This window comes from Thamnophis elegans, chromosome 16 (genome assembly GCF_009769535.1).
Source record: "Thamnophis elegans isolate rThaEle1 chromosome 16, rThaEle1.pri, whole genome shotgun sequence".
NCBI lineage: Eukaryota > Metazoa > Chordata > Lepidosauria > Squamata > Colubridae > Thamnophis > Thamnophis elegans.
In genome coordinates this window covers 1,753,712-1,780,624 of record NC_045556.1, presented here as the reverse complement: position 1 = coordinate 1,780,624, position 26,913 = coordinate 1,753,712, and the positions used below count along the sequence as shown (strand labels likewise).

The 26,913-nt window shown below is 46.4% G+C and overlaps 1 protein-coding gene across 1 annotated transcript; it reads left to right on the top strand.

Annotated features, from left to right (window-relative positions):
* LOC116519263 (protein FAM189A1-like) lies at window positions 1-26,643 on the top strand. The gene is made up of 10 exons (XM_032233099.1): window positions 1-18; window positions 568-678; window positions 4,138-4,266; window positions 14,913-15,020; window positions 17,355-17,515; window positions 19,113-19,248; window positions 21,725-21,800; window positions 22,530-22,976; window positions 24,911-25,239; window positions 26,245-26,643. The coding sequence occupies exons 1-10, from the start codon at window positions 1-3 to the stop codon at window positions 26,428-26,430; spliced, it is 1,701 nt and encodes a 566-aa protein (XP_032088990.1). The 3' UTR covers window positions 26,431-26,643.
* Window positions 26,644-26,913: the final 270 nt, after the last annotated feature.

The following is a 26,913-nucleotide window of genomic DNA, read 5'->3' as shown; positions in this document are numbered from 1 at the left end:
ATGGTTGAAATGCTGCTTGTACATGCATTATCTAGAATCATCTGTTCAATATTAGGACTAGGTGAGAAATGGATGGGGTTGGGTTTACAGAACTCTAGAACAGGGGCCTCCAACCTTGGCAACTTTAAGCCTGGCGGACTTCAACTCCCAGATTTCCCCAGCCAGCAAAGCTGGGAGATGAAGTCCTCCAGGCTTAAGTTGCCAAGGTTGGTGACCCTTGCTCTAGAACAATGTTCTGCAATCAGGTGCCCTGTTGGACTCTTCAGATCAGATGATTCTTGATCCCTTCCAGATCCATAATTGTATCATCTCTACCAGCATTAATGTATTTGCTGGAAGGTTGTTGGTGGTAGAACCCATGTGAAGGCCACTTGTTGAGTTGGGTTACTCCAGATTAAGCTGGGAGATAGAATCCAACTGAATATTAACATGGTTTCAGGATCTTCTGTAGCATCCAAAACACAATGAATACAGAAGCAGAGTAGAGACAAAACTTCATCAGGTGAGAATATCTTATTTCTTAGTGAGTATTGCAATATAAAATAAATCAATCTTCTTCCTCCTCAGATAACCTTTTTCATGCTGCTGTCAGCTGTCTGCGTGATGCTAAATTTAGCTGGATCCATTCTCTCCTGTCAAAATGCTCAACTCGTGAACTCTCTAGAAGGGTGTCAGTTGGTGAGTAATCCGAATCATCTCTCTCTCTCTCTCTTTTGCACGCCGCTGATTTGTTTGGAAGTAAAACATGCTAAAACACATGCTGGCTTTCCAGTGGGAATTCAGATTCGTTCACATCTCAGAGGTCAAAGTGGGAGTCTTCAAATTCCTCTTTGCTCGCTCACTTTCAGAAGTTAGAGGTTAACCTGGCTTCCTTCGGAAGGGTTAGGAGGACATCAGCTCCAGAGGTGGGTTCCTACCAGTTCGCACCTATTCGGTAGAACCGGTTCGTCAAATCTACCGGACTGGTTAGAAGAGATTCCACCAGTGGACCCGGAAAGCAGGCCACACCTACAGAAGAGGTTCCAAAAATTTTTGAAACCCACCACTGCTAAAGGGTTAGGGGTGCAAGGATCTTGTAACTTGACAGCTTTAAGACTTGCATGCTTCAATGCCAGAGTTTCTGAATAGCTACTTGGACCGACCTAAGTACTAATTCATAATTTCATATCCGGTCACATGGGCGGCAAGCCACTCCCATCCAGTCACATGGGTGGCAAGCCACTCCCACAAAGGAGGCCACACCCACAGAGTAGGTTCGAACAGTTGTTGAAACCCACCACTGATCAGCTCCCAGCTGACCTCCAATTCTGGGCATTGAAATCCTAGGACACCTGAAGGGTGTTAGCTTGGAAACATGGTTCTGGCAGAATGGGAACTCTTGAGAGGATGTTAGGAATTCAGTATGGAATATGAAAGTTCTTGTCTTTAGACCAGCCCTGGTCATGTCTTGGCTGGTGTATTGAGAGACATCAAGAGTGGATGATAAGTCTGTTGATTGTAGATGACTCTATGACCTCCTAGACATGAACCCTAAGACATTGTTGAAGCAACCACTAGCTCTGTGATCACCATCTCTGCCTCCTTGCCATTTTCCCTTTAACTCTTTGCCTTCCAAACATTTCTACCTCTGCAGAATCCAAGTGTTGGAAGGGAGGCTCCTATCTATCCATCTTTCTAGGCTCATCTAGTTTGTCTTTCATCCCCTCCCCCTCTTTCTCTGAAATTATTCTGTTCAGTCTCACCGCTCTTTATGGCCCACCTTCAATTCTGATTTATCTGGAACTCAGCGGAGGAGGGGAGAGAGAGGAAAGGGGGGAGGGAGAAAGGCTGCCAAGTTAATTTGCAAATGAGCTTCCGTTTACTCTTCAAATTATTATTTTTTCCCCCCTTTATTCTGTGAAGGATGGACATTCCGGGCAAGTTAATATCCTTCTGACAGTCTGCCTTATTTATTCTTTTGAGACAAGGTGTTAAAGGCTGTTTCCTTCCCCAAGATAACAGGGCAATGCTAATGAAAGGTACCTATGTTACTGATGCATTTATATTTCAGCCCTAGATGGCTCCCCTCTTCGGGGTATGGAGGGAGGTGTTTCACAGAATGTGCTAGTTAATATGAGTGGTTTAATAATATCCTGTTTTTTCACGCTGGTTTGGCATTGGATGCACTCCTTCCAAGCATCAATGTCCATTTGGGGGATGTAATTGGACGTCCCAATTTTATAGAGCTTGTAGAATATGACAGAAGGCCTATAATTTTTAGACGTATTCTCCTCTTCTGATTTCTTTTGTTTCGATGCCTTCTGAATTCACTTCCTTAGAGAGCTCATTCTCAGGAAGATATTACATTTCCCCTTCCCGATGGTTAAGCTATTATATATCTCAATTTTCTGATAGGTTTTCCATTTTCTGAGAAATTTCCTGGCAGGTTGAACAATTAATCAGCGGAACGACTTCCCTCCGGAAGTTGTGGAGTGCTCCAACAAGGGTGGTTTTTCGGAAGAGATTCAGAAGAGCCCTTTGTCTGAGATGGTGTAGGGTTTCCTGCTTGACCAAGGGGTTGGACTAGAAGACCTCCGAGGCCCTTTCCAACTCTACGATTCTGTTACTTTGACTTCTGCTGTCTGCAAACAGAGACTTAAAACAGGGCAAAGTTTTCAGCTTTTCTCTGGGGTGTGTCTATCTCCATGTCCTTCCTTGACCCCACACCTGGTTTCCTCCTTGTGTGCGTGTGTTTGTGTGTCTGTGTGTGTGTTTGTCTCTTTAATAACTCCCGGGGACAAAATGAGATCAGAATCCCTAGTTCCCTTTGCATCCGTGCGTGGCTCCTTAAAATAGAAGCGCGGAAATAAAGAGAGCCAATAAGACAAATCTCATTTTGTTGTTCATGAAAGCTGGCAGGAGCTGCGGTCTCAATGCACAAAAGAAATAAGCCTTCGTCCTTATTTGGCGTATTTCTGTCAGGTTTATTCATTTTTAGAGCTCATGGAAGGAAGAGGCTCCTCTTAGCGGCCAAGTACCTCTATAGTAAGCCATCGCGGCCTATCTCAAATACACATCTGACTTTAAAGAACAAGAGCCAGCCCGGATGATAAATTAGGAGATCCACTAATCCTTTGAAGAGGAGGCGTTTGGGGCTGAATGCAGCACCTTCCCCCTAGCTTTGATTGAGATCCTACTCAGAAGGATCTCTTCGCTGTTATCTACTCCACTTGCAAAATCTCGGACGCCTCCCCCTCTTACGAATGTAGAGAATCACCATCTCACAGGTCGGCCACTGGTACCAATGTTGGTTTTTATTGGTTTATTTATATGTAAGATTTATAAACGGGCGAACTCTACCGGTTGCAGGAGGAGATGCGTCAGATACAGATGTCCTACCCTAAGGGCAGGATTAGGCCACGAAAGGCAGGATAAAAATCACACAAGGAGACAGTCGCATTTGGGACTTTCAAGGGTGGAAGCGATGACCTTTGTTTCTTCTGTGGAGTCATCGCTTCCATTAAAACTCGTTTAACTATTTTGTAACACTGGATTCCAATCTGAGCAATTTACAAGAATGCAAAGATAGAATGAAGAATGTTAAAAGAGGTAAGATAAAGGTAAAAGTTCCCCTCGGATATTTGTACTAGTCGTTCCCGACTCTAGGGGGAGATGCTCATCTCCGTTTCAAAGCCGAAGAGCCACCAGCACTGTCCGAAGACGTCTCCGTGGTCATGTGGCCGGCATGACTCAACTCCCAAAGGCGCACGGAACGCTGTTCCCTTCCCACCAAAGGTGGTTCCTATTTTTCTCCTTGCATTTTTACCTGCTTTCGAACTGCTAGGTTGGCAGAAGCTGGGACAAGTAACAGGAGCTCACTCCATTCTAGGGATTCAAACCGCCGAACTGCCAACCTTTCTGATCCGCAAGCTCAGCGTCTCAGCCCCTGAAGCCACCGCGTCCCTGTTAAAAGAGAAAGAAACCCCAAATCCTAAACCCGGTTAATTTCCAAGCCATGGTTACTTTGAGGGAAACCAACTGCCGAGGAAGGGCCTTCGTGTCATGACTGCTTTCTGGAAGCATCAGCAGGGTTAATGCTTGCTTGACCTGGTCTCGATCTATCCTGATGGCCTCCTCTCCCCTCTGTTCCTTCCACAGATTAAATTTGACAGCGACAGCGTCTGCGTGTGCTGTGAGTTGCAACACCAGGCGTCTGGCTGCAGCCTTGGGGAGATGTTGAAGTTGAACCCGCTGCAGGAGTGCAACACGGTCAGGTTAACCCTTAAGGTAAGTCTCCAAAAAGCCATCTTCTGGGAAGGAGCAAGTCTTGTGGTTGGGCTGCAACCGCCTACTGGGTCACCCCGGATCTTCGAGTCCAATCAAACTGAGACATTGCTGTCTTGTAAGTCAGAGCCCACAAACCAACAATGCAGATGTATCTTTACCAGAGGTGGGTTCCTACTGGTTTGGACCGGTTCGAAGGAGTAGGTAATAATTCGGCCGGACACACGCCCGAACCGGTTCTATTCTCGGTGGCGCCATCTTGATTTTATTTATTTATTTATTAAATTTATAGGCCGTCCAATCCCGGAGGACTCCGGGCGGCTTTCAAAGAAAGAAGAAAAAGAAAAGCAAAATAAAAGAATAGTTTAACAATTCCCAACACGCGCACGTTCTAATCGGGGCTGGACCTTAGCAATAAGGTCAACAGCCCCAGGCCTGCCGGAACAGCCAGGTTTTCACAGCCTTCCTGAAGGCCATGAGGGTGGGTGAGGTCCGGATCTCTGGGGGTAGCTGATTCCACAGGGTCGGAGCAGCCACAGAGAAGACTCTCCTCCGGGGGCCTGCCAGCCGACACTGTCCGGCTGACGGCATCCGAAGGAGGCCCAATCTCTGGGATCTTATCGGCCGTTGGGAGGTATGTGGCAGTAGGCGGTCTCGCAGATACGCTGGTCCTAAGCCATGGCCCCTCCCATAGGAAATAAGAGAGGAGTGAAAGGGGAGAGGGCTTTTGCAGGAAACAATTCGTTCGTTCTGTCGTTAGATTCATTTCAGGAGTGTGAAGATCTGTCCGTGAATCTCAGAGACTCTGTGCCCAGTCTTTCCTTGCACAGCTCCTCACTTGGAAAATATTTACAGGGCAGCTTTCCAAGACAGATAAGGTCTGTGGTCATAAATATTCCTTTGAAAGACTGTTTGACGGGCCTTGGCTGAATGGGAATGAGAGGAATTCACATCCGTTGAATAAAAGGGGTTTTAAAAGGGGACCAGGATTCTGCCTCGTGCTTTTTGGGGAAACCCAAATCAGAACAACTCTCTCCTTGTGGGAGGTCTCTTGTGTAGTTCATGTTGTTGTTTTTTATTATGCCTTTGTTCTGGTAGCATTTAGAACAGTGTTTCTCAACCTTGGCAACTTGAAGATGCCTGGAATTCAACTCCCAGAATTCCCCAGCCAGCGAATGCTGGCTGGGGAATTCTGGGAGTTGAAGTCCAGGCATCTTCAAGTTGTCAAGGTTGAGAAACACTGATTTAGAATGAATATCGGGGTTTGTTAGCAGGTTTGCTTACATGGCTGTCAAGCTGAAAGCTTCTCCTTCGGATGACAAGCATTCTCAGAGATCGTTTTCCACCGAGGGATTTCAGCATCTGCTTTGGTTAATTAGAGATGCATTTTAGCTGGAAATCCTGCAGAAAAAGAGGCAGCACCCTGTTAAATGGCAAAAACCTCATTTCCCCCGCCAGAATATGGACTCTCAGCATTCTTGGTTATAATCAACCCTCTCAGAGAGAGACGTTGTTATGGTACAATAACTGAAAATAGTCTTCCCTCCAGTTCCAACAGGCGTTTAAATACACAATAAGCATATTTTCACCGCCTAAAAGCCATAAAGAAAAGGGGAAAAAAATAGAAAAGAAAATCTTCTGTTGGCCTTGTTAATTCCCAAGGGGTCTTTTCCTATTGTTAAATATTGGATAAACTCTGGAATTTATGCCCCCTCGCTTTAAAAGTCTCATTAAAAGCGTTCCCCAGAGGAGGCGCAAAAAAGCATTGTGTCTAGATTATAGCAAGGACCGGTTTTCAAAATCTCCTGCGCGTTAAAAGCAAAATTAAAACGTGAACGCGAAACGGCCATTATTCCCCCCCCCACACACACTAGAAAAGCTTGAAAAATTATTTCAGCCTGAGATTGCTCTGAAGGAAAGAAGCGGCTTCTGGCGCAGAAGAAGCCTGCTCGGGATTCTAGTCCTCACCATATGTGCCAAAGACCTCCTTGGGGAAAGGTCGAATAAATTCTCCCTTGTTAGAAGAGGCCAATGGTTCAACGGGAGAGCAGAAAAAGCAGATTTTCCCATGAAATGCAGTGCTGAAAACTCTTCTCTACATTTAAAAAAAAAAAAACTACAGGTAGTTCTTAAGTTGTGACTATTTGTGTAGTGACCGTTCAGAGCAGTGGTGGGATTCAGCCGGTTCGCACCTATTCGAGAGAACCGGTTGGTAACTTTCTAAGTAGTTCAGAGAACTGATTGTTGGAAGAAGTCTCCTTTTGTTTTTTTCCACTTTACAGGGCTAATCCTGTAAGTAAGTAAGTAAGTAAGTAAGTAAAGTAAGTAAGTAAGTAAGTAAGTAGGGAGGGAGGGAGGGAGGGAGGGAGGGAGGGAGGGAGGGAGGGAGGAAGGAAGGAAGGAAGGAAACATTCTGGTGTTGTTTCTAGCCTAATCTTTATTGACCTGCTTACAGAAACTGCCTCTCCGGTTAACCCTTATTACATTAAGAGCCGAGGTGGTGCAGTGGGTAGAGTGCAGTACTGCAGGCCACTTCAGCTGACTGCTAGCTGCAGTTCTGCGGTTCAAATCTCACCGGCTCAGGGTTGGCTCAGCCTTCCATCCTTCCGAGGTGGGTGAAATGAGGACCCAGACTGTGGGGGCGATATGCTGACTCTGTAAACCGCTTAGAGAGGGCTGAAAGCCCTATGAAGCGGTATATAAGTCTAGCTGCTATTGACCTACCTACCTACTTACCTACCTATCTGTCTCTGTCTCTGTCTCTGTCTCTGTCTCTGTCTCTGTCTGTCTGTCTGTCTGTCTGTCTATCTATCTATCTATCTATCTATCTATCTATCTATCTATCTATCTATCGGATTGTTGGGGGCGATATGCTGACTCTGTAAACCGCTTAGAGAGGGCTGAAAGCCCTATGAAGCGGTATGTAAGTCTAACTGCTATTGCTATTGCTGTCTGTCTGTCTATCTATCTATCTATCTATCTATCTATCTATCTATCTATCTATCTATCTATCTATCTATCTATCTATCTATCTGGGTGAAATGAGGACCCAGACTGTGGGGGCGATATGCTGACTCTGTAAACCGCTTAGAGAGGGCTGAAAGCCCTATGAAGCGGTATATAAGTCTAACTGCTATTGCTATTATAACAGCTAAGGCAGCATGTGTTGTTTCTCTCCCAACTCCTAAAAAAACAAAGCTTCTTTTGTGGGAACGGGATCATCTGGGGAGATCAGGAGATCAATTTTGAGGCAGATTGTTTCGAAAGGTTGGTCTGGCTTGCTTATATTAAAAAAAAAAAAATCAAGCATGCTAGTCAGTTAGCTCGCTCTTATTTGCAATCTAAAGCCAGGTCTCGAGTTCCTCAAGGTAAAAGAGAAGAGGCAGAGCAATTTCATGGGTGAGAAGACTTTTGCTGTTCATTATCCCCTTTCATCAGGCGATTGTAGGGATCTGAGCAAGGAAGGCCCGTTACCGAGGTCGATCAAGCAGAAGGGAAGCGACCTAGATCGCATCTCCCAAAACCCACTTGCACCTCGGATGAGATGCTAATGAGGCTCTTCCTCATGGCACTGTCAAGTTGACCAAATCATCCAAGGGCCTCTTTATAGCTTCACACCCTAATTTTGCCCTTGGCATGTTGATGGGATGAAGCCCTCAAAAGCTCATGGTGTGCAGAATTGACAGGCGCCTTATTTTCTCGTTTGGAAGCCAATCGGTTATGCATGGAAGCTGGGTGAGATGTTCCTCTAACCGTGTTCTTTGGGCCTTGTTGCACCGAGAGGCAGATGACATGCTTAGATTGACAGCTCCTGTGGATCTTAGTAATGGCTAGGAGAGTGTTAAGAGCTTGTTGGAGTAAACTAAAGGCCATTTAGTCCTCTTCCTGCTTTCCAAGGTAGCCCACTCAGATGGCTCCAGAAAGTCCACCAGTAAGAGACCCACAGCCATTCAACGTTTCCCATTATTGCTCCACAGCACCTGATAGATCTCAACTTTCTCATCAGCCTGTAAATGGGATGGAGTAGTGGGGAATTCTGGGAGTTGAAGTCACGCCATCAAGGTTGAGAATAACTGCTCTAGAGTTGTGCTGGAGAAGCTGAGAATACCATCTCTTGCCACTAATAGCCCTTGGACTTATATCCCGCTTCACAGCGTCTTAGCCACTGAGCCACCGCGTCTTTATTTTCTTTACTCTTATTTCTTCTCAAAACCAATTCTTTGATAGAGTCTGCTCCTTCCCTGGGATCTTAAAAAGAACAGGTTTTGAGAAGAAATAAGAGTAAAGAAAATAAAGACGCGGTGGCTCAGTGGCTAAGACGCTGAGCTTGTGGATCAGAAAGGTCAGCAGTTCAGCGGTTCAAATCCCTAGTGCCGCGTTAACGGAGTGAGCTTCTGCCAAACTAGCAGTTCGAATGCACGTAAAATGCAAGTAGAAAAATAGGAACCACCTTTGGTGGGAAGGGAACAGCGTTCCATGAGCCTTTGGTATTGAGTCATGCCGGCCACATGACCACGGAGACGTCTTTGGACAACGCTGGCTCTTTGGCTTTGAAACAGAGATGAGCACCGCCCCCTAGAGTCAGGAACGACTAGCACATATGTGCGAGGGGAACCTTTACCTAAGAATAAAGAATCCAAGTCGTGGCTCTTGGCCAACATGCCGGACGTGCATGAACATAACCAAGGCCAGATTTAACAGCCGTGCCACAATCACAATATTAAGTTGTCATTTCTCTGCAGAGGAGTTGTTATGGGATGATTGCATTTGGATTAACTGTAGGTAGCGCTTCACAAAACACAGCCCTGTGGAAACGGAGACTCCTGTCTATTGAAATTTCCCAAGCTGCGAAAGACATCTTTGCAATTTGCTTCTTCTTCAAACTATAGCTTGCCCTCCTTGCAAACGTTTAAACTCTTCAAGCCACGAGCTAATTTCAGTTTTCCCTTTGTTGGGCTCTAGTCCTACACACGGCTCTAGTTGGGTACGTGTGTGTGTGTGTATGTACAAGGACAAATTTGAGTGGAGTGGGGTGGGGTGGGGTGCCCATAGTGTGGGGAGACTGCCAAGCTGCATTTCCTGAAGTGCGGTAAAATCAGCAGTGGGATGAACAGGAGAACAGATGGAAGAAACAGCTGCTCTTTATTCCATTTTGACCAATTTTGCACTTGGCTCTGCTTCCAGAACCTCCTTTGGCGAGTCTTCCCTTAAGCCCACCTGGTGGCATTCCCTATGTCTTAATCTAACATCATCCTAGAACATGAGGCTGGTAACCGTCTTGAGTGCCAGGTGCCAAAAGAATGGAAAAGGCCTTCAAGGTTAACAAACAATGACTGGTTTGATACAAGCCTCTTCTGGAGTCTTTCTTGACTCCCCGGTTTGGCCTAGAACCCTGGAATTCTCTGGTAGCGTCTATCCATGTCCTTGTCAAATTTGACCTCATACAGCCTTTGAGCCCAAAGGAGATAGGCTAAGACTGGACGTGTTTCATGGTGTGATCTATTGTGGATCACAGTGTGAGATGGTGTGTCCTTGCAGAGGCCTTAGATGTATCAGTAGAAGCTATCAAAGACAGATAGTATTGACTGAGTCACCAAAGGAAGCTCTTGGTTGAGTTGAACATGACTTCTGGAACAAGATTCTGTCATTTTCTTAGCAACAATCTAGAAGTAATTGTAAGAAATTTGCAATTCCTTCCTTCCTGGAGATTATTTCCAGTCTAGTTTACAGCCCTGGATGTCTCCCCTCCAAGTGGCAACCAGGCTAATGTCTTCTTAACTTCCCAGGTCAAGGTAGAGTTCACAATTTCTCACCTCCTTCAGGTTTTGGGGTTGTTGCTCCTGAATCTTGGACCATTATGGGGAACTGTCCCTGGTGCTGAAGCTTTAATCTCTCTCTCTCTCTCTCTCTCTCTCTCTCTCACACACACACACACACACACACACACACACACACAATCTCTCTCCCTCCCTTCCCCCCCCCCCCTCTCTCTCGGATACTCCTAAGAAGACTCACTAGATTCTGGAGTGAAGCCTCTGAAAACTGCCTATAAAAGAAAGGCACAAATAATTGTTGGGTTCTGATGAAATGCCTGAAGGCTAGTCAAAACCATGATATCATCCCTGCTTCTATGGTAACAGGAGTTTTAAAAAAAAGGAGATTTCATCAACATTGCTTTGGCCCTTTGAGTAGGTACCGAAAGAACGTGTCCGAGCATCTCCTGAGCAATTCCCTTCACAGCTGGATAGCTTGGGTCCGCACCAAAACACATCTGGGGGGTTCCGAGCCTGGATCTACAATAAGTAAACTAGCATCTTGCTTTATTCCCTGTGTTGTGACGGTTAACATCTCTGGGCTGTATGTTGATTTAATTCCGCTTGAGTAAAACTATTAGCTGCTCAGAGTCATTTTTCAGAACAAGATGAGTAGCATACATCTTTAGCAAAGAAATAGTTAGAAAAGTTGCAACCCCTCCAAGCAATTCGAAGAGCCACCAGCTCCAGTTTAATTTCCATCCTTCAGCTTTTATCAAGTTGCTTGATTTCTCCCTCTACTCTTTTTTTTTTAGCCAGCTTCTTCTGATTTATGAGTTTCTTCCAAGTTGCCCTAATGAGGAGGCCAAATCGAGAGCAACCCGGGCCAAGGGGAGCGATCCTTCACTCTGACCATCAGCAGGCTTTGGTGGCCTGGGTTACGCCAGAGAAAGCAATAAGCAAGAAGAAAATTTCACTTAGTTCTCACTGAGCTTTAGAACAAATCCATCATCTCGGACATGACTAGCATAGAAAAGAGGAATTTCATCTAAGACGTTGTTAAGGGTCAGAGCTGCTCTTAAGGGCGGAAACTTGTTGCCTGCAGATTTTGGGGCTGTTTATTTGCCAGAAAGGAGCCAAGTTGATCCAGGACCATCCAGCTTTTTGTCCCTATCTTGGGCAACCAGAGCTCTCTAAATCTACACCAGTGTTTCTCAACCTTGGCAACTTGAAGATGTCCGGACTTCAACTCCCAGAATTCCCCAGCCAGCATTCGCTGGCTGGGGAATTCTGGGAGTTGAAGTCCGGACATCTTCAAGTTGCCAAGGTTGAGAAACACTGCTTTAAAGAGCTCCCCTACAGCAGGATAACAGAATAACAGAGTCCTTGGAGGTCTTCTAGTCCAACCCCCTGCTCAAGCAGGAGGTCTTGTACCATTGCAGGCAAATGTCCAGTCTCTTCTTAAAAGCCTCCAGTGAGGAGCACCCAAAACGTCTGAAGGCAAGACGTCCCACTGATTAATTGTTCTCCCTGTCAGGAAATTTCTCCTCCTTTCTAGGTTGTTTCTCTTCTTGATTAGTTTCCATCCGTTGCTTCTGGTTCCGCTTTTACCTTCTTCCAAACGATTGGCAGTTGTAGCCTTCCTGGCTTTCTCTAATTATTATTTGTTGGCATCTAAGCAGATGATTCACATCACCAATCTGTAATAGGAGAGGATCCATCTCCTTCCTTCCTTCCTTCCTTCCTTCCTTCCTTCCTTCCTTCCTTCCTTCCTTCTTTCCTTCCTTCCTTCTTTCTATCTTTCTTTCCTTCCTTCCCTTTCTTTCTTTCTTTCTTTTTCCCTCCTCCCTCCCTCCCTCCCTCCCTCCTTCTCACCCTCTCTTTCTGTTTTCCTCTTTCTCTCTCCATTGCCTCCTTCTATCGTCCTCACCAGGCTGATCTGGGGTCTCAATTGATATGTCAGGAAGGAAAGACAGGATTTCCCCCCCTGCATTTGAGAAGCCTCAATGCATATGAGAAGCCTCAAAGTGGAGCATTTTTGGCTGCCAATGCTTTGCCTGGTCCTGCAGCTTCCATTCTGCTCCTTCTATCTGAGTTCAGACCGATGATTTCTTGTAAGATACGACTGAAAAGAAGGAAGAACCGCTTCCTTCATCCGGGAAGTGGCATGAGGGTGAATTCCATATTTTTAGGCGCAAGAAAGAGGAGGATGCCATATTAAGGGTAGCTTTAATTTTTCCGGCTGTTTCTCTTCCCTGTCGTGTGCCGGAGAGTGGCGGAGAATTGGGCACCGAAGCCATTAGATATAATGGGGTTAATTCTGTTTGTACGGCCAGGCGTGGCATAGATCAAATATCTTCCTCTGCATCCTGAAGAACATTTATGAGAGCGTCTTTCATAATTATGCTTCCAGAGGTATATGACCCCAAATTAATATGGGCAGTTGTATTCCAGCTAAACCCTGCATTCAGCAGATGGGAGAAAACGGGGGAGGAATTGAACTGGCCAGACCTTCGCTGATGAGAGAGGCATAATAATCAGGACACTGATTGAAACGGCTGCTTGTTTGCAACGGTCTCGCTTAGCCGCAGAGATGTTGGTCTCAAGCGTGGTCATAAGTCGAGGACGACCCTCTGAGATGTCCACGCCGGTTTGTCTCTAGATGCTTTGCGCATCGAGCCAGCAGCTGGACACTTCAGAGTTAGCCCTGTGCAAACTTGAGCCCTGTAAAGCAGTGGTCTCCAACCTTGGCCACTTTAAGACCTGTGGACTTCAACTCCCAGAGTTCCTCAGCCAGCTTTGCTGGCTGAGGAACTCTGGGAGTTGAAGTCCACAGGTCTTAAAGTGGCCAAGGTTGGAGACCACTGCTGTAAAGGACAGCGTGTGACAGAGGTATAAATTCTGCTTTGCTGTGAAGGTCAGAATCCCTTCCATAACTGTGCTGATAGAGAAAAGACGCCAGATAACCAAAATCGATTCCTCATCCTCTCGCCATCAACCGTGGTTCTTCCACGTTGTTCAATTTACCACATAAAGGGTGATAAGGACCCAGGAATACAATTCTGCTCGCTCGAAACCAGCTGATTCGTCGTCTGGTTCCTGCCTTTGCTAAGCTGGGAGAACTGGTTCATGGACATCAGGGGGATTCACAATGGTTGTGTCTCCTGCGGTTCGATTAATTAGACCAGGGGTGTCCAAACGTGGGAACTTTAAGACTTGTGGACTTCAACTCCCAGAATTCCCCAGTCAGCCATGGCTGGCTGGGGAATTCTGGGAGTTGAAGTCCACAAGTCTTAAAGTTCCCACGTTTGGACACCCCTGAATTAAACAGTTGCAAGGTGGAATCAGTTTATATATTTTTCATGTTGACTAAAACTTGTATTGACTAACTCATGTTGACTGACACTTGTATAACACTTCTGCTGACGGTAGTTTATCAGTTCAAATCTCACCAGGCTCAAGGTTGACTCAGCCTTCCATCCCTCTGAGGCTGGATGTCAATAGCAGTTAGACTTATATACCGCTTCATAGGGCTTTCAGCCCTCTCTAAGTGGTTTACAGAGCATATTGCCCCCAACAATCTGGGTCCTCATTTTACCCACTTCGGAAGGATGGAAGGCTGAGTCAACCCTGAGCCGGTGAGATTTGAACCGCTGAACTGCTGATCTAGCAGTAGCCTGCAGTGCTGCATTTAACCACTGCGCCACCTTGGCTCTGCAGCCATCTTTTCTTTTGGGTCTATGGCCTGCCACACTTTCTATTATTCTACTATGCCTTCTCTATGGTGGGGAAATGGGAGGGGGGATTGTGCGGAGTTAGATGCGATGTAGCCATAACAACATTCTTTCTAGAAAGCCAAGGTCATCCTTTGTCTCTGCACCTCTGCACCTGACCGGAACTGGATGGGTGGAACTGCCAGCATGGCAGTGGGAGATTGGACCATAGGATGGACTGGTGGGTGTGGGGGGGCAAGATCTTGAACTTTCAACTGGGTGGGGAAAACGGGGAAGCTTTCAGATTCAAGGTTTCCCAGATGTGCCAATGTGGCTCTCTTCATCAATTGGAACTTTGAGGAATCCTGTGCCTTGGACTCTGATTTAATTTTGGATGCTATTTGGAACCCTGACATTGGGGAAATGAGGACCCAAATTGTTGGGGGCAATATGCTGACACTGTAAACCGTTTAGAGAGGACTGTGAAGCAAAGAGGGCTGCGAAGGGGTATAGAAGTCTAAGGGCTATTGCTATGTTTAGGCCTTGAGGTGAGGCAAATGGTCCTGATGTCCAATTTCCAAAGATTTCTTTTTCGATGCTTAGAGATGAGCCTATCTTCAACTAGATTCCCCCTTGATTCAGGGATCCTGTTTCTGATTGGGATTTCTGATTTTGTGTAATCGGGGTTGAACCCATGACCTTCCTGCTCCTGAAGCAGGATCCCTGGGCTCCAGAACTGGGTCATTCATCCTAAGTTGACCTCTACCATCATGTGGCATTTATTATGCGCCTGATTGTCACTTGCTCTTTAGCTGCCTTCAACCTGGCTGCAAAAGATCTCTTCGTCATTGCTTCTGGATCCTGAAAAAAATAATGATCAAAACTCACCGTTTGGCAAAGCCAAAAATATGGCGCTGTTGCGTCCTCTTGCTAGATAGATTGTCAGTTGATTTCTCCACCTCTAAAGGGTCTGGTTTGATTAGACAGGCTGTAATGAAGAGCTGTATTAAGCTGATAACCATTTCTGGCATTTATTATCCCCTCTGCCAACAGTGTTTTTAGCACTCATTTGCTGTCTTGTTGAGATAAGGAGGAGCAGCCAACCTCTCTGTGTGTGACATTCTCTCTCCCTCCCTCCTCATCCCTCTCTCTCTCTCTCCCTCTCCCCCCCCTCCCCGCACAGGACCTGCTGTTCAGTGTTTGTGCTCTCAATATCATCTCCACCATTGTGTGTGCGTTGGCAACGGCGATGTGCTGCATGCAGATGGTCTCCTCCGATGTTCTGCAAATGGTGAGTGAGATGCAGATGTCCTCTGGCCAAGCCGCAAGGGGAGGGTACAAGCAAGGCACAGAGCCGAGGTGGTGCAGTGGTTAGAGTGCAGCACTGCAGGCCACTTCAGCTGACTGTTATCTGCAGTTCAGCGGTTCTAATCTCACCGGCTCAAGGTTGACTCAGCCTTCCATCCTTCCGAAGTGGGTGAAATAAGGACCCTGATTGTTGTTGGGGGCGATATGCTGACTCTGTAAACCGCTTAGAGAGGGCTGAAAGGCCTATGAAGCGGTATATAAGTCTAACTGCTATTGCTATTGCATGTGGAAGGTAGGATTGGAAGGGGATTTCACCTTGGGATTGAGGAAAGTCATCGTTTCGTTTCTTTCCCAACCACCACGAAGAGCGTTTAGGTGGGGCCCGTGAAGACCCCAAGTTCAAGCCCACCATCAACCATGGACCAGCCACCAGTTCTTTCTCTCTCTCTCTCTCTCCCCCCACCCAAACGGGCCCACGGGGTTCTTATGAAGAACTTGGAGAAGGTTAAACTCTCCCTATTGCCGCTTTGATTTCCCAGAGACATTTTGATATGAACCTATCAAAGAAATGATAAGAAGAACTTGATGCCCTCCAGATGCCCAGGTCACCTTATCCTCAATCCCAATGAACTTTTGAGTCAACCAGTCGTCCCAAGACTTTACATAAAGCAAGCTTTGGTGGGGGGGATGAATATATTTAGTTAGCATTTAGTGTCTCAGTTTTGTTCCTCAAAGTTTTAGGGCAGAATTTCAGATATTAGGACCGTAGAGTTCCAATGCTAGTCTTTTGTTGTTGCTATACTCCATGTCATTCTTCTCCAGATCTTCCTCCACATGGGAAATAGAATTACCCCCAGCAATTCTATTTTGTAAGTTCTCCTAAGGCTGCAGCCATGAGATGAGTTTCTCTGCTTTGTGACAGCAGGTTCCACAACTGAATCCAATTCTCCCCCCCCCTTTTTTTTTTTGAGGAGACTGAATGAATTCTATAAATGATGGGCAACGTTTCTGATTTTCTAGAATTGCTGTTTAAACAATCTTCTAAATTGGAGAACCCAGCAGAGGCCAAGCCTTGACTAAGCTTGCCTCAAATTCTCCCGAGCACCCAGGGAAGATTAGTTTACATTTATTTTTCAAGACCTCCAGGAAAGAAAGATTACTTCTCATTTTATTTTGACCGCAGCTGAATTCCAATTCCCTGCCTGGAAAGGACATTAAACAGCCTTGCTTGGCGGAAACGAAACCAGGGGCCACTTTTAAGATGGCACGTGGCCAGCCTGCGGTGTTCTCTTCGAGACTCTTCCATTTATTGTAAAATTTATGGACCCCACTTTATCCACAAGGGTGCTCTACGTTGCATTTAAGAAGAGGGCGAACATAGGATAGCTCTGATATTGCAAAAGAAGCTGATCAGGCTCCAAAACGGCCACTAAGCTAATTTTCTAAAATGTCATTTGAATTCCCTGAACCCAAAGATATTAGCTGATGAATCCCCAAGCAGAAAGCCTTTGGAACTCCAAAGCATTGGTGCCACCATCAAGAAGGCCCTGCGTTTTCTCAAAGCATCACGTAATTACCCCACCAGGAAGGAGCCTCAACTAAAGCTTTACTCCACATTTTAGAGGCCCTTCCTTCCACCAATTGAGGCCTAAAATGCTTGAGGTTTTAAAACTAAAAAGCTTGAATTACTGTATTTTTCGGACTATAAGATGCACCAGTGTATAAGACACACCACGATTTTGAAGAGGAAAGAAAAAATTTTTGTCCTCCCCGGTCCTCAGGAACACTCTACAGGTTTCAACAGGGCTGGGGGAAGGCTAAAACATGCAAAAAAACAGGCTGTTTTTTGCAAAAACGGGGGCATTTTTGCCTCCCCCCCAGCCCTGCTAAAGCCTGCAGAGTGCTTCTGGGGGCTGAGGAAAGGCGAAAATGCCTCAGTTTTTTGCAAAAATGGGATTCAGGGGTGGGGCGTCAGGAGGTCAAAAATGGCTGTATTCAATGTATAAGACGTACTAACATTTCCACGCTCTTTTGGTGGTGGGGGGGGGAAGGTGCGTCTTATACTCTGAAAAATACGGTAGTCTTCTCAGCACATAAAGGATTTTTTTTTTCAGGTATTACATTAAAAAAAAGGGCGTGCATCCACAAAATGAAATTGCATAAAGCATTCAGGTCAGGGAGAGAGACACATGTGTACAAAACACTCCCATTATTTGTCCAATATATGCTTGACAAATATTTAGATTTGCTGGCAATAACACAACAGCAACAACAACAATAATAATAATGCTCCAGCTCTCTCGTTTATGCCGCCCAGTTTTTGCCACAGAGGTCTCATTCTGCCAATCCAGACTGCATGACTCCTCACGGGACGATCCTGCACCAGACGCTGGACTTCGACGAGTTTATTCCTCCCATCCCCCCGCCACCTTATTACCCACCGGAATATACTTGCACGCCAGCTGCGGAGACGCAAAGGTGAGCCGCCTTTCATCTGAACCGGCTGAGCTACGCAACACTCCTGGGGTGGGGGAGGAGATGAACCCTGAACCTCAGCTGGGGTTCTTAGATCCTAGTTGGGTTTCTACATAATGTTGAGATGTTTGCTTAGCTTTTGGCTTCATTCTTTGCTTTGGAAAAGATGAAGTATTTCTTGGGAGGCCTTTGAATAACCCTCTGAGCCAAAAGCAAACCCAGGTTAAGCCTTCACATTAGTGGATCCAGTGGGTGGACTTCCATGAGTTACAAGCTACAGGTGTCTAAATATTGATATGTTCATTCATTTGGTCTTTGTTGTTAACTGGGAAGACTGTCATTGTACTTATCTGCTATCTATCTTTGTCTGTCTGTCTGTCTGTCTGTTTTTCCCTTTTTTTGGGAGGGGGGAGGGGTCTTAAGTAAATAGATTCCTTGGGTGGAGCAAGTACAGCAAGGGGAAAGGCAAAATGGACTGCTAAATTGGCCACGCCCACCCAGTCACATGACCATGTAGCCACGCCTCACCCAACCCATCCAGCCTCCCAACAGTGTGAGGGACCGTGAATCGGCCCCCTGTTCAAAAAGTTTGAGGACCCCTGGTCTATGTCTTCTTTCTATCTATCTATCTATCTATCTATCTATCTATCTATCTATCTATCTATCTATCTATCTATCTATCTATCTATCATCTACCTACCTACCTACCTATCTATTTATCTATCTATCTATCATCTACCTACCTACATACCTACATACCTACATACTTACCTACCTATCTATCTATATCTACCTACCTACCTACCTATCTATCTTTCTATCATCTATCTACCTACCTACCTATCTATATCTACCTACCTACCTACCTACCTACCTACCTACCTACCTACCTACCTATCTATCTATCTATCTATCTATCTATCTATCTATCTATCTATCTATCATCTATATACCTACCTACCTACCTACCTATCATCTGTCTGTCTGTGTCTTCTGTCTGTCTATTTATCTATCTAACTATCTAACTATCTGTCATTTCTTCATTTTATGCAAGATGCATCAAGCATCACTTGCAAAGAAATATGACTTCCTAGCCAACAAAAACCCTTCCTGTTGAATTCTGACACAGAGACGCTTAAACCCACTGGAATTAGCAAGATAATTAGTCATGTTAGGCTTGACTAAAGCTCTCCCGAACTCCATAGCTCTTCTTTAAGGATCAGTAATTCTGACTCCAATCAATAAATATATATATATATATTTAATTGGCCGCCCAGTTAATTAAGACACCTGATGAATTGGAGAAGTTGTTTTCATTGATCCAAGGGCTTGAGCATTTAAAACACTGAAGCATTGCATGTAGTGGCTCTGTTAACAGCTCTTGATCAGGAGGGAGCAAGATGAGGGACGCCAAGACGGTGGCCATCTTCCTGTGATCAGAAGCTCACCCCATTTTGGAACGTGTTGCTTACGGGACATGCGTAGAGCTTACAGGGTGGAGCTTCAGTCGCACAGACAGGGATGTTGTCTTCACTTTTTTGAACCCCCCCCCCCCCCCCAGACAACCCTGCTCATCATCGTTATCTCATCTGTGCTTTAGGGCATTCCACTTGGACTTCCCACACTCTTCCTTCAGCGCGTTATACGAGGTGACCATCAACAGCCCTGGGATCCTCTACCCAGCCGAGCTGCCTCCCCCTTACGAGGCGGTCGTCGGACAAGCTCCGGCTAACCAGGTTAGAGGGCATTTCTGGGAATGGACCAACTTTGGAAAGGTCTTAGTAAAACCATGGGATCTCTATTCCTTAAAATAGACAACCATTTCAATAGGAGCCAGCCGTGTGCAGCAGCTGCCAAAAAAGCCAACACAGTTCTAGGCTGCATGGATAGAATCAAGATCACGTGAAGGGTTAATACCACTTCATAATGCCTTGGTAAGGCCACACTTGGAATCCAGCATTCAGTTTTGGTCGCCACGATGTAGAAAAGATGTTAAAACTCTAGAAAGAGTGCAGAGAAGAGCAACAAAGAGGATGAGGGGACTGGAGGCTAAAGCATATGAAGAACGGTTGCAGGAACTGGGAATGGCTAGTTTAATGAAAAGAAGGACTAGGGGAGACATGATAGCAGTCTTCCAATATTTGAGGGGCTTCCACAAAGAACAGGGAGTCAAGCTATTCTCCAAGGCACCTGAGGGTAGAACAAGAAGCAACGGGTGGAAACTAATCAAGGAGAGAAGCAACTTAGAAGTGAGGAGAAATTTCCTGACTGTTAGAACAATTAATCAGTGGAACAAATCACCTCCAGAAGTCGTGAATGCTCCAACACTGGAAGTTTTTAAGAGGATGTTGGATAACCATTTGTCTGAAGTAGCGTAGGCTGGAAGTTGGACTAAAAGACCTCCAAAGTCCCTTCCAACTCTTGTTATTCTATTCCTCTGAATGGAGATGGATTTGATTTTCAACCTTCTGAGACGTCTTTAGACTCGATAGTTGAGAACAAGTCTTGCGGTGCACATCCTTTTTCCCTCTCTCAGAGGTTTCCAGAGCCCAAACATGTGGGCAAAACTTCAATTTAGAGAGTATTAAGAAGCAAGAAGGAGCTTCATTCCTGCGCACTTTCGTATTTCTTTAGGTGGATTTGATTTTCAGGCCGCTGCCTCTTCTGTATTCTTTCCAAATTGCACAGTCTGAGTTTTTAACCTGCAAATCTCACAGAGCCTTCTCTGTGGCTGCCCCGACCCTTTGGAACGAACTACCCCCAGAAATCCGGACCTCGCCCACTCTCATGGCCTTCAGAAAAGCTGTCAAGACCTGGATTTTCCGGCAGGCCTGGGGCTGTTGACCTCATTGTTAAGATCCAGCCCCGACTGAAATGAATGTATTTGTGTCGTTTTAACTTGTCTTATTTTCTTTTTATTTTATTTCTTTTCCCTTCTATAAGCCGCCCGGAGTCCTCCAGGATTGGGGGGGGGGGGGGGCTATAAATAAAATTAAACTTACAAACTTACCTCTCCTGGATTCCAAGTTCTGCTTGGGTGCCCTGGTGCATAATTGGATTTATGAAGTTCCTGAATGCAACTCTCTTCCTCGGGGGCAAAACATAAAGAGGCCTATTGAATTGAATTGAATTTATTATATTTCTATGCCGCCCTTTTCCCTGGAGGGGACTCAGGGTGGCTCACAACCCAAGTCAAGGGGTGGGGGGTACAAATAAGGGGAAAAAAGCACGAACAAAACAATACCACAATTTAAAAGCACACAGCAACCATACCATTCGAGGGGGGGACAAAAGCTCATTAGCCCCAGGCCTGTCGGAACAGCCAGGTTTTAAGGGCTTTGCGGAAGGCCTGGAGGGTGGTGAGGGTTCGAATCTCCACGGGGAGCTCGTTGGCAAGTTTTGTTACAATCAGGAAGGAAAAGATCCCCCCGGGGATGGAAATTTCATCGGCCTGCCTCCCTCTTTGTTTTATTGGATTACAATTTTTATATCTCCCCTTTTCCATATTTCAAGCAGAAACATCTTCAGAGCAGGAGGAATTGGCTGCTTAGGAGATTTTTCTAACTCTAAATAAATTAGCTAAAGAGATGTCGCCTTATCTTCTCTTATCCCTTTTTGGGGTTGAGGTTTCTTTCCTATGCTTTCCTCTTTCCTTGCCATTTGACTACTCTTAAAGGTTCCTCTGCTCCAAAATTAGCTCCAGATTCCTTTCCAGATATGTCTGTGGAGAGGCTCAATCATCCAAGTCATGGTTGTCCCACAGGAGCTTCCCCCCCGCCAAAAGGCAACGTTTTTCTTTAAAAACATTTTATTTCTCATCCAAGAAGCTTCTTCCCAATTTTACTGACATTGGAAGAAGAGATATTAGGTTGAAGAAGAAGAAGAAGAAGAAGAAGAAGAAGAAGAAGAAGAAGAAGAAGAAGAAGAAGAAGAAGAAGAAGAAGAAGAAGAAGAAGAAGAAGAAGAAGCTGCTTATTGGATGAGAAGCAAATATTTTCAAAGAGAAAATCAAGGAATTCTAGATATTCTAGATATAAAATTTGGATTTCTAGATATGTTGGGAAATGAAGGAGGGATCATACCAATTTTGGATTGGCTTCCTTCCCAAACTGTGTCTGTATCTTCAATAAACAGCTGCTTTAAACTCTTCATCCATGCACTGAATGACAACCTAGTTGAGTTCTTTTTATTTTTCTCCTAACCTTTTTACAGGTCACCAGTATGGAACAGCAAATCACAGAATCCAACTTGGCAGAGCGAAATGCAGCAGCCGGTTTCAACTGCCAAGGTAGTTTCCACCGCTCTCCATGCGAGTGTTGAGAAAACTTGTGCGGCCCTCTCTGAGTAGAGTTTCTCACCCTCTTGGAAATGGGTTGTTGTTCACAATGGCCCTCTGCCCCGAAGCCCAATTCTGCAGGAGACGAGCAGGCCGAGCTAGGAGTGATGGACTTAAGCGCATCATCATCAGTTTAGAGTTGTTGATTTATTCAGCCTGTGGACGAGAATCAGGTCGACTGAAGTTCAAACCAAAGTTGGCACCAGATAAGGGTCAATGGAATTCGGGGTGGATTGAATTTGGAGAGCTTGTGAGAACGCAATGATTCTAAACTGATGATGCACTTAACGCCACCACCCCCAGCTCCCCCAGTTCTTCTACAAATTCATTGAGAAGATGCATCTCCACAAGGCAATGTAGGGTGCCGAGGAAAAGGTGTTCAGATTACTCATATAGAGGAGAGCCATTAGTTGATGAATGAAATGTATGGCGCCAGTTATTCAGTGGTGGAACCAAGACTATGGAAGGGTTCTTGCCCTGTTTTATTGTTGCCCATTTCACTCAACGTTAGCATCTTGAGATGCTCACCTTGAGTGTTTGGGATTTCACTTTTTCCCCAGCCTTGTCAGATGGCACTTCCCAGATGGCCACCACAGTTGTTCCTCTCCACAATCGTCCCAGAACTCCTCCGAAGACTTTTGTTCTCTGGATGTCCTCTCCTGATCTCTGGTTTCTTTCCAGGTGGTCTTGTAGGAAGAGGGTCAAGAAACAGAAGTTGCTCCAGCCTGAACAACCGCGTGTTGACCCAGACTTGCTTGCCGGATTCTCCAGATGACGAGGTCAGTGGCCACAGCCAGACCACTGTGGACCGGCCTCGTAGCAGGACACGCTCTCATAGCCGGCTCTCGGGCTGTTCCTCAGAGAATGTTGGTGTTTCCGAGAGAGACTCTTTCGGCTTGGCCAGAGAAGACAAAGCCACCCCTTCGTCTAAGCCACTGAAGATGTGCTGTGGGGTCTTCAGCCAGCCAGCTGCCCCACCGACTCCCTGCGCCCACTGCTCAGTGCCTGTAAACAGTTTGCCCCACAGATGCCTCAAGAGGACAGCCCAACAGCGGGCAAGGAAAAATGCCATTTGCAACATTGTCCGATCCACTAGTGACCCGTTGTCCTGTTCAGCTGCTACAGAAGGTAAGGAGTCTTTAGAAATACGGTCCGCTCCTTCCTGGTCATGGTTTCCATCTGTTGCCTCACCATCACTCATCCCAACCCCACCACCACCACTAAGGAGGCACTGTCTCCCATATTCATAGAGCAAGATGATAGTGGAGCTTGTAGGATGTTTCAGATCTTAAACCCCAGGTTGATTGATTTGGGTGTAGAGACTTTTCATTTGTTCTTCTTATACTTCAAGAAGCTCTGGTCAATTCTTGTGATTCCTCTTCCCCAACCCTTTTGTCCAATAACTCTGTAACAGTGAGGGAATCATTGGATTAAGCTCATTCTGGGAGCATCACGGAGAGGCCAAGAATGGTTGACCAGTAATTCAAGTCACCTCTTGGATGTTGGAATGAGGAAGATTAAGATTAGAGCTAGGAGTGGCATTGCAGAACATAGAATGCCACGATCACCCATATCTGTTATGGAATAAGATGTCAAGAGGCACAGAGAATTGTAGAGGAAGGAGAATGTTGCTTCCAAACTTCCCATGGAAGAAGGACTTCCATGTGCTGAGTAAGGGACAAAAAGCATCAAACAGCCCGGAGTCCTCTGGGATAGGGTGGCCTATAAATCGATTTAATAAAAAAATAAATAAATAAATTTAATAAATAAACGTGGACTGCTAATCGGATGAAGCATATTTGAAATATGCAGAGTTCTTTCATGGACAATTGCCAGGTGCCAAAGATCAAGTCCACACATAAAGGTCCGATTAAGTTGATTTACGTTTCTCATGCCTATGGACAGGAATCTTCCCAACTCAGGGTTAGCACCTGTAGGAGTTAGATAAGGGTCAATGGAATTAAAAGGAAGGTTCAACTTAGTTTGCTTGTGGCTACGTAGGAATTCTAAACTGATCCCTCATTTGACTCCACTCCCAGGTTCTGCCAGTCCTCCTCCTACACTTTAAGCCCTGACTTGGGAAAGATCTCCTCACCAGAGGAGACATGGCCTCTTTAGCTGGTGACATCCCCATTTTAGGAGTCGTGAGGTTAAGTCATGCAAGTTGAGCACCATCTCTAGGGTGATTTTGTCACCATAAAACAGGGGTGTCAAACTCAAGGCCCGCAGGCCAGATCCGGCCTGCGGACCACCCTGGAAACTATGAAGGACCGGCCCACCATACCGGTGCCAGGGAAAATGGAGCTCTCAGCCCTCCCAAGCTCCGTTTTCGCTGGCAAAATGCTGCAGGAGGCCACCACAGCCGGAAACGGAGCCTGGGAGGGGTACCCCCAACAAGAGTGATGTGAAGCTGGCCACACCCACCCTAACCACACCCAACTGGCCCCCAAGATCAAACACAATCCTGATGTGGCCCTCAGTGAAATTGAGTCTCAGGCTTCCAAATAGCATCCAAAATTAAATCAGAGTCCAAGGCAAAGGATTCCTCAAGGTTCCAATTTATGAAGAGAGCCATGGTGGCACAGCTGGGAAAACCCGAATATGAAAGCTTCCTGTTTCCCCCCACCCAGTTGAAAGTTCAAGATCTCGCCCCCACACCCACAAGTTCATCCCATGGTCCAATCTTCCACTGCCATGCTGGCAGCTTCCACCCATCCAGTCCCAACCAGGTGCAGAAACAAAGGATGACCTTGGCTTTCTAAGAAGAATGTAGTTATGGCTACATATCACCCAACTCCGTATAATCCCCCCTCCCATTTTCCCACAATAGAAAATAGGCAGTAGAAAGTGCGGCAGGCCTGAAGTCCAAAAGGAAAGATGGCTTGCAGGCATGACGTTGAGTTTGACACCCCTGCCATGAAAGATCCTTTAACCAGCCAGGTGTCCCTTCTCCACTCCCAGTAGCCACCACACTGTGACTTCACTTGGTGTATGTCCAGCTGAGCTACCATTTTAAAGCTCCTTTTCTTCCCCCCCCCCCGTCCCCCCGTCCCCCCTTTTAGTTCCCGTGTCTAGTCCTCATGTGGCTGCCTCTACTTGCCAGGACCCCGGGAACCGACTCGTGCCAACCGGAAAGCCAAGGGACCCCCCAAAAGCCGAACTTTCCCGGAAGCCAAAGGTCATCCTGAGCCTCTGCCAAGAGCGGCCCCATTCCTTGGTGGACCTGCAGACCTACAAGGACACTAAGATTCTGGTGGCCAAATTTTTGGAACATTCGAACTGCAACTTTACCCCGGAGGTGCGTCACGTGGTCAACAGCATCCGCTCGGTCATCAAGTCTGATGAGCGGCATATGGAAGAAGCCATCTTCAGCGCCAACATCATTGACCAGGTGAGGAGCCTCTACGAGGTTCTTGGTGGGATCCGGATGGGTGGAGAAGAGATGGAGCCACGGGCCCCAAATGCCCGTGAGAGAGCCGAGGTGGCGCAGTGGTTAGGGTGCAGCACTGCAGGCCACTTCAGCTGACTGTTATCTGCAGTTCGGCGGTTCAAATCTCACCGGCTCAAGGTTGACTCAGCCTTCCATCCTTCCGAGGTGGGTGAAATGAGGACCCAGACTGTGGGGGCAATATGCTGACTCTGTAAACCGCTTAGAGAGGGCTGGAAGCCCTATGAAGCGGTATATAAGTCTAGCTGCTATTGCTATTGCTATTGCTAATGCAGAGCTGGGCTGCGAATCCCGTCACCACTGCTTTGCCCATGCATGTGTGACTCTTCTGTGCATGCGGGGAGTGGGTGGGCGGAGCCTCCTGCCACCGCCACTACCAGTTCACTCGAACTGGGCCAAACTGGGAACAACCCACCACTGCCTAAATGGCCTTCCTTCCTGCTTTCTCTCCCTCCCTTCCTTTCTGTCTCCTTCCTTCCTCCTTCCTTTCCCCCCTCCTGCTTGCTTCCTCTCTCCTTTCTTCCCTTTCTCCTCTCCTTCCCTTCCTTCTCTCCCTCCCTTCCTTTCTGTCTCCTTCCTTCCTCTTTCCTTCCTTCCTTCCCTTCCTTCCCTTCCTTCCCCCACTTTTGCTTGCTTCCTCCCTCCTTTCTTCCCTTCCTCCTCTCCTTCCCTTCTTTCCTTTTTTGCTTTCTTCCTTCTCTCTCTCCCTCCCTCCCATTCTGTCTCCTTCCTCCCTCTGTCCCCCCCTTCCTCCTTCCCTCTTTCTGTCTCCGCCCTCTTTCTTTCTTTTCTTTTTTTCATTTATATGGCTGTCAAACTCACCATGACTTACAGAAATAAAGCCAATACCCCAATAAACCTCCATCTGCCCTCTGAGGGACAATGATCAACCCAAGGCCTTGGTGGGTTCTCCATCGTCCTTTCTTTCACTTGGCCTCTCTTCCACAGGTCATCACGGGCTCCCAGAAGAATGTGGATACCTCCAGAAAGCGGCTCCAGGAAGACCTCCATCTGCAGAGCTGTGGAGCCCTGAGCTCCCCTGTCGCCTTCTTACGCCGGGCCCCCGTCACAAATGCCTTGGAAAGAGGAAGGCCCCACAGTTTGATTGAAGTGTGCCGAGAGACGATCCTTTGACCACGGGCCTTTGGCTCCACTGGGGGATACAAACTCTGCAGAAGAGATTCTGGGGAACCGGGTAACGGAGGGAGATTCATCCCCTTTTCCATGGCTGTCTTGGAAGAAGCAAGGGGGAAGTCAACAAGGGTCTTCTTCTTGTAGAGTTCCACGCTAGATTTTTATTCCCAGGGCTGAGCACTCAAATCTTCATGACCGCATAATTCAACCAAGACTCTTTTATGGACAAAAAAAAATTTTGCTTCTTATTTAACAATGAAACAAACAGAAAACCCACCGAAGCGTCTCTTTTTCTCCTCCTACTAAGGAATTCAGTTTTTTTTCTAAGCTCTAAAGGGGTTTTGTCTGGGGGGTAAGGGAAACTGGGGAGGGCTGTGGGGTAGAGTGGGGTGGGGGCGAGGGAAGGAAATAAACTTTCTTGCTAAGCCGCAGTGGTCCTTCTGTACAATGTAGGAGTTGCATTTTAATCATTGTACCTCAAAA

Excerpts from the sequence above, each read along its gene's own strand:
- LOC116519263 (XM_032233099.1), top strand. Across the intron at positions 4,267-14,912 it reads CGGTCAGGTTAACCCTTAAG|GACCTGCTGTTCAGTGTTTG; the intron begins GTAAGTCTCCAA and ends CTCCCCGCACAG. Across the intron at positions 19,249-21,724 it reads GACAAGCTCCGGCTAACCAG|GTCACCAGTATGGAACAGCA; the intron begins GTTAGAGGGCAT and ends ACCTTTTTACAG.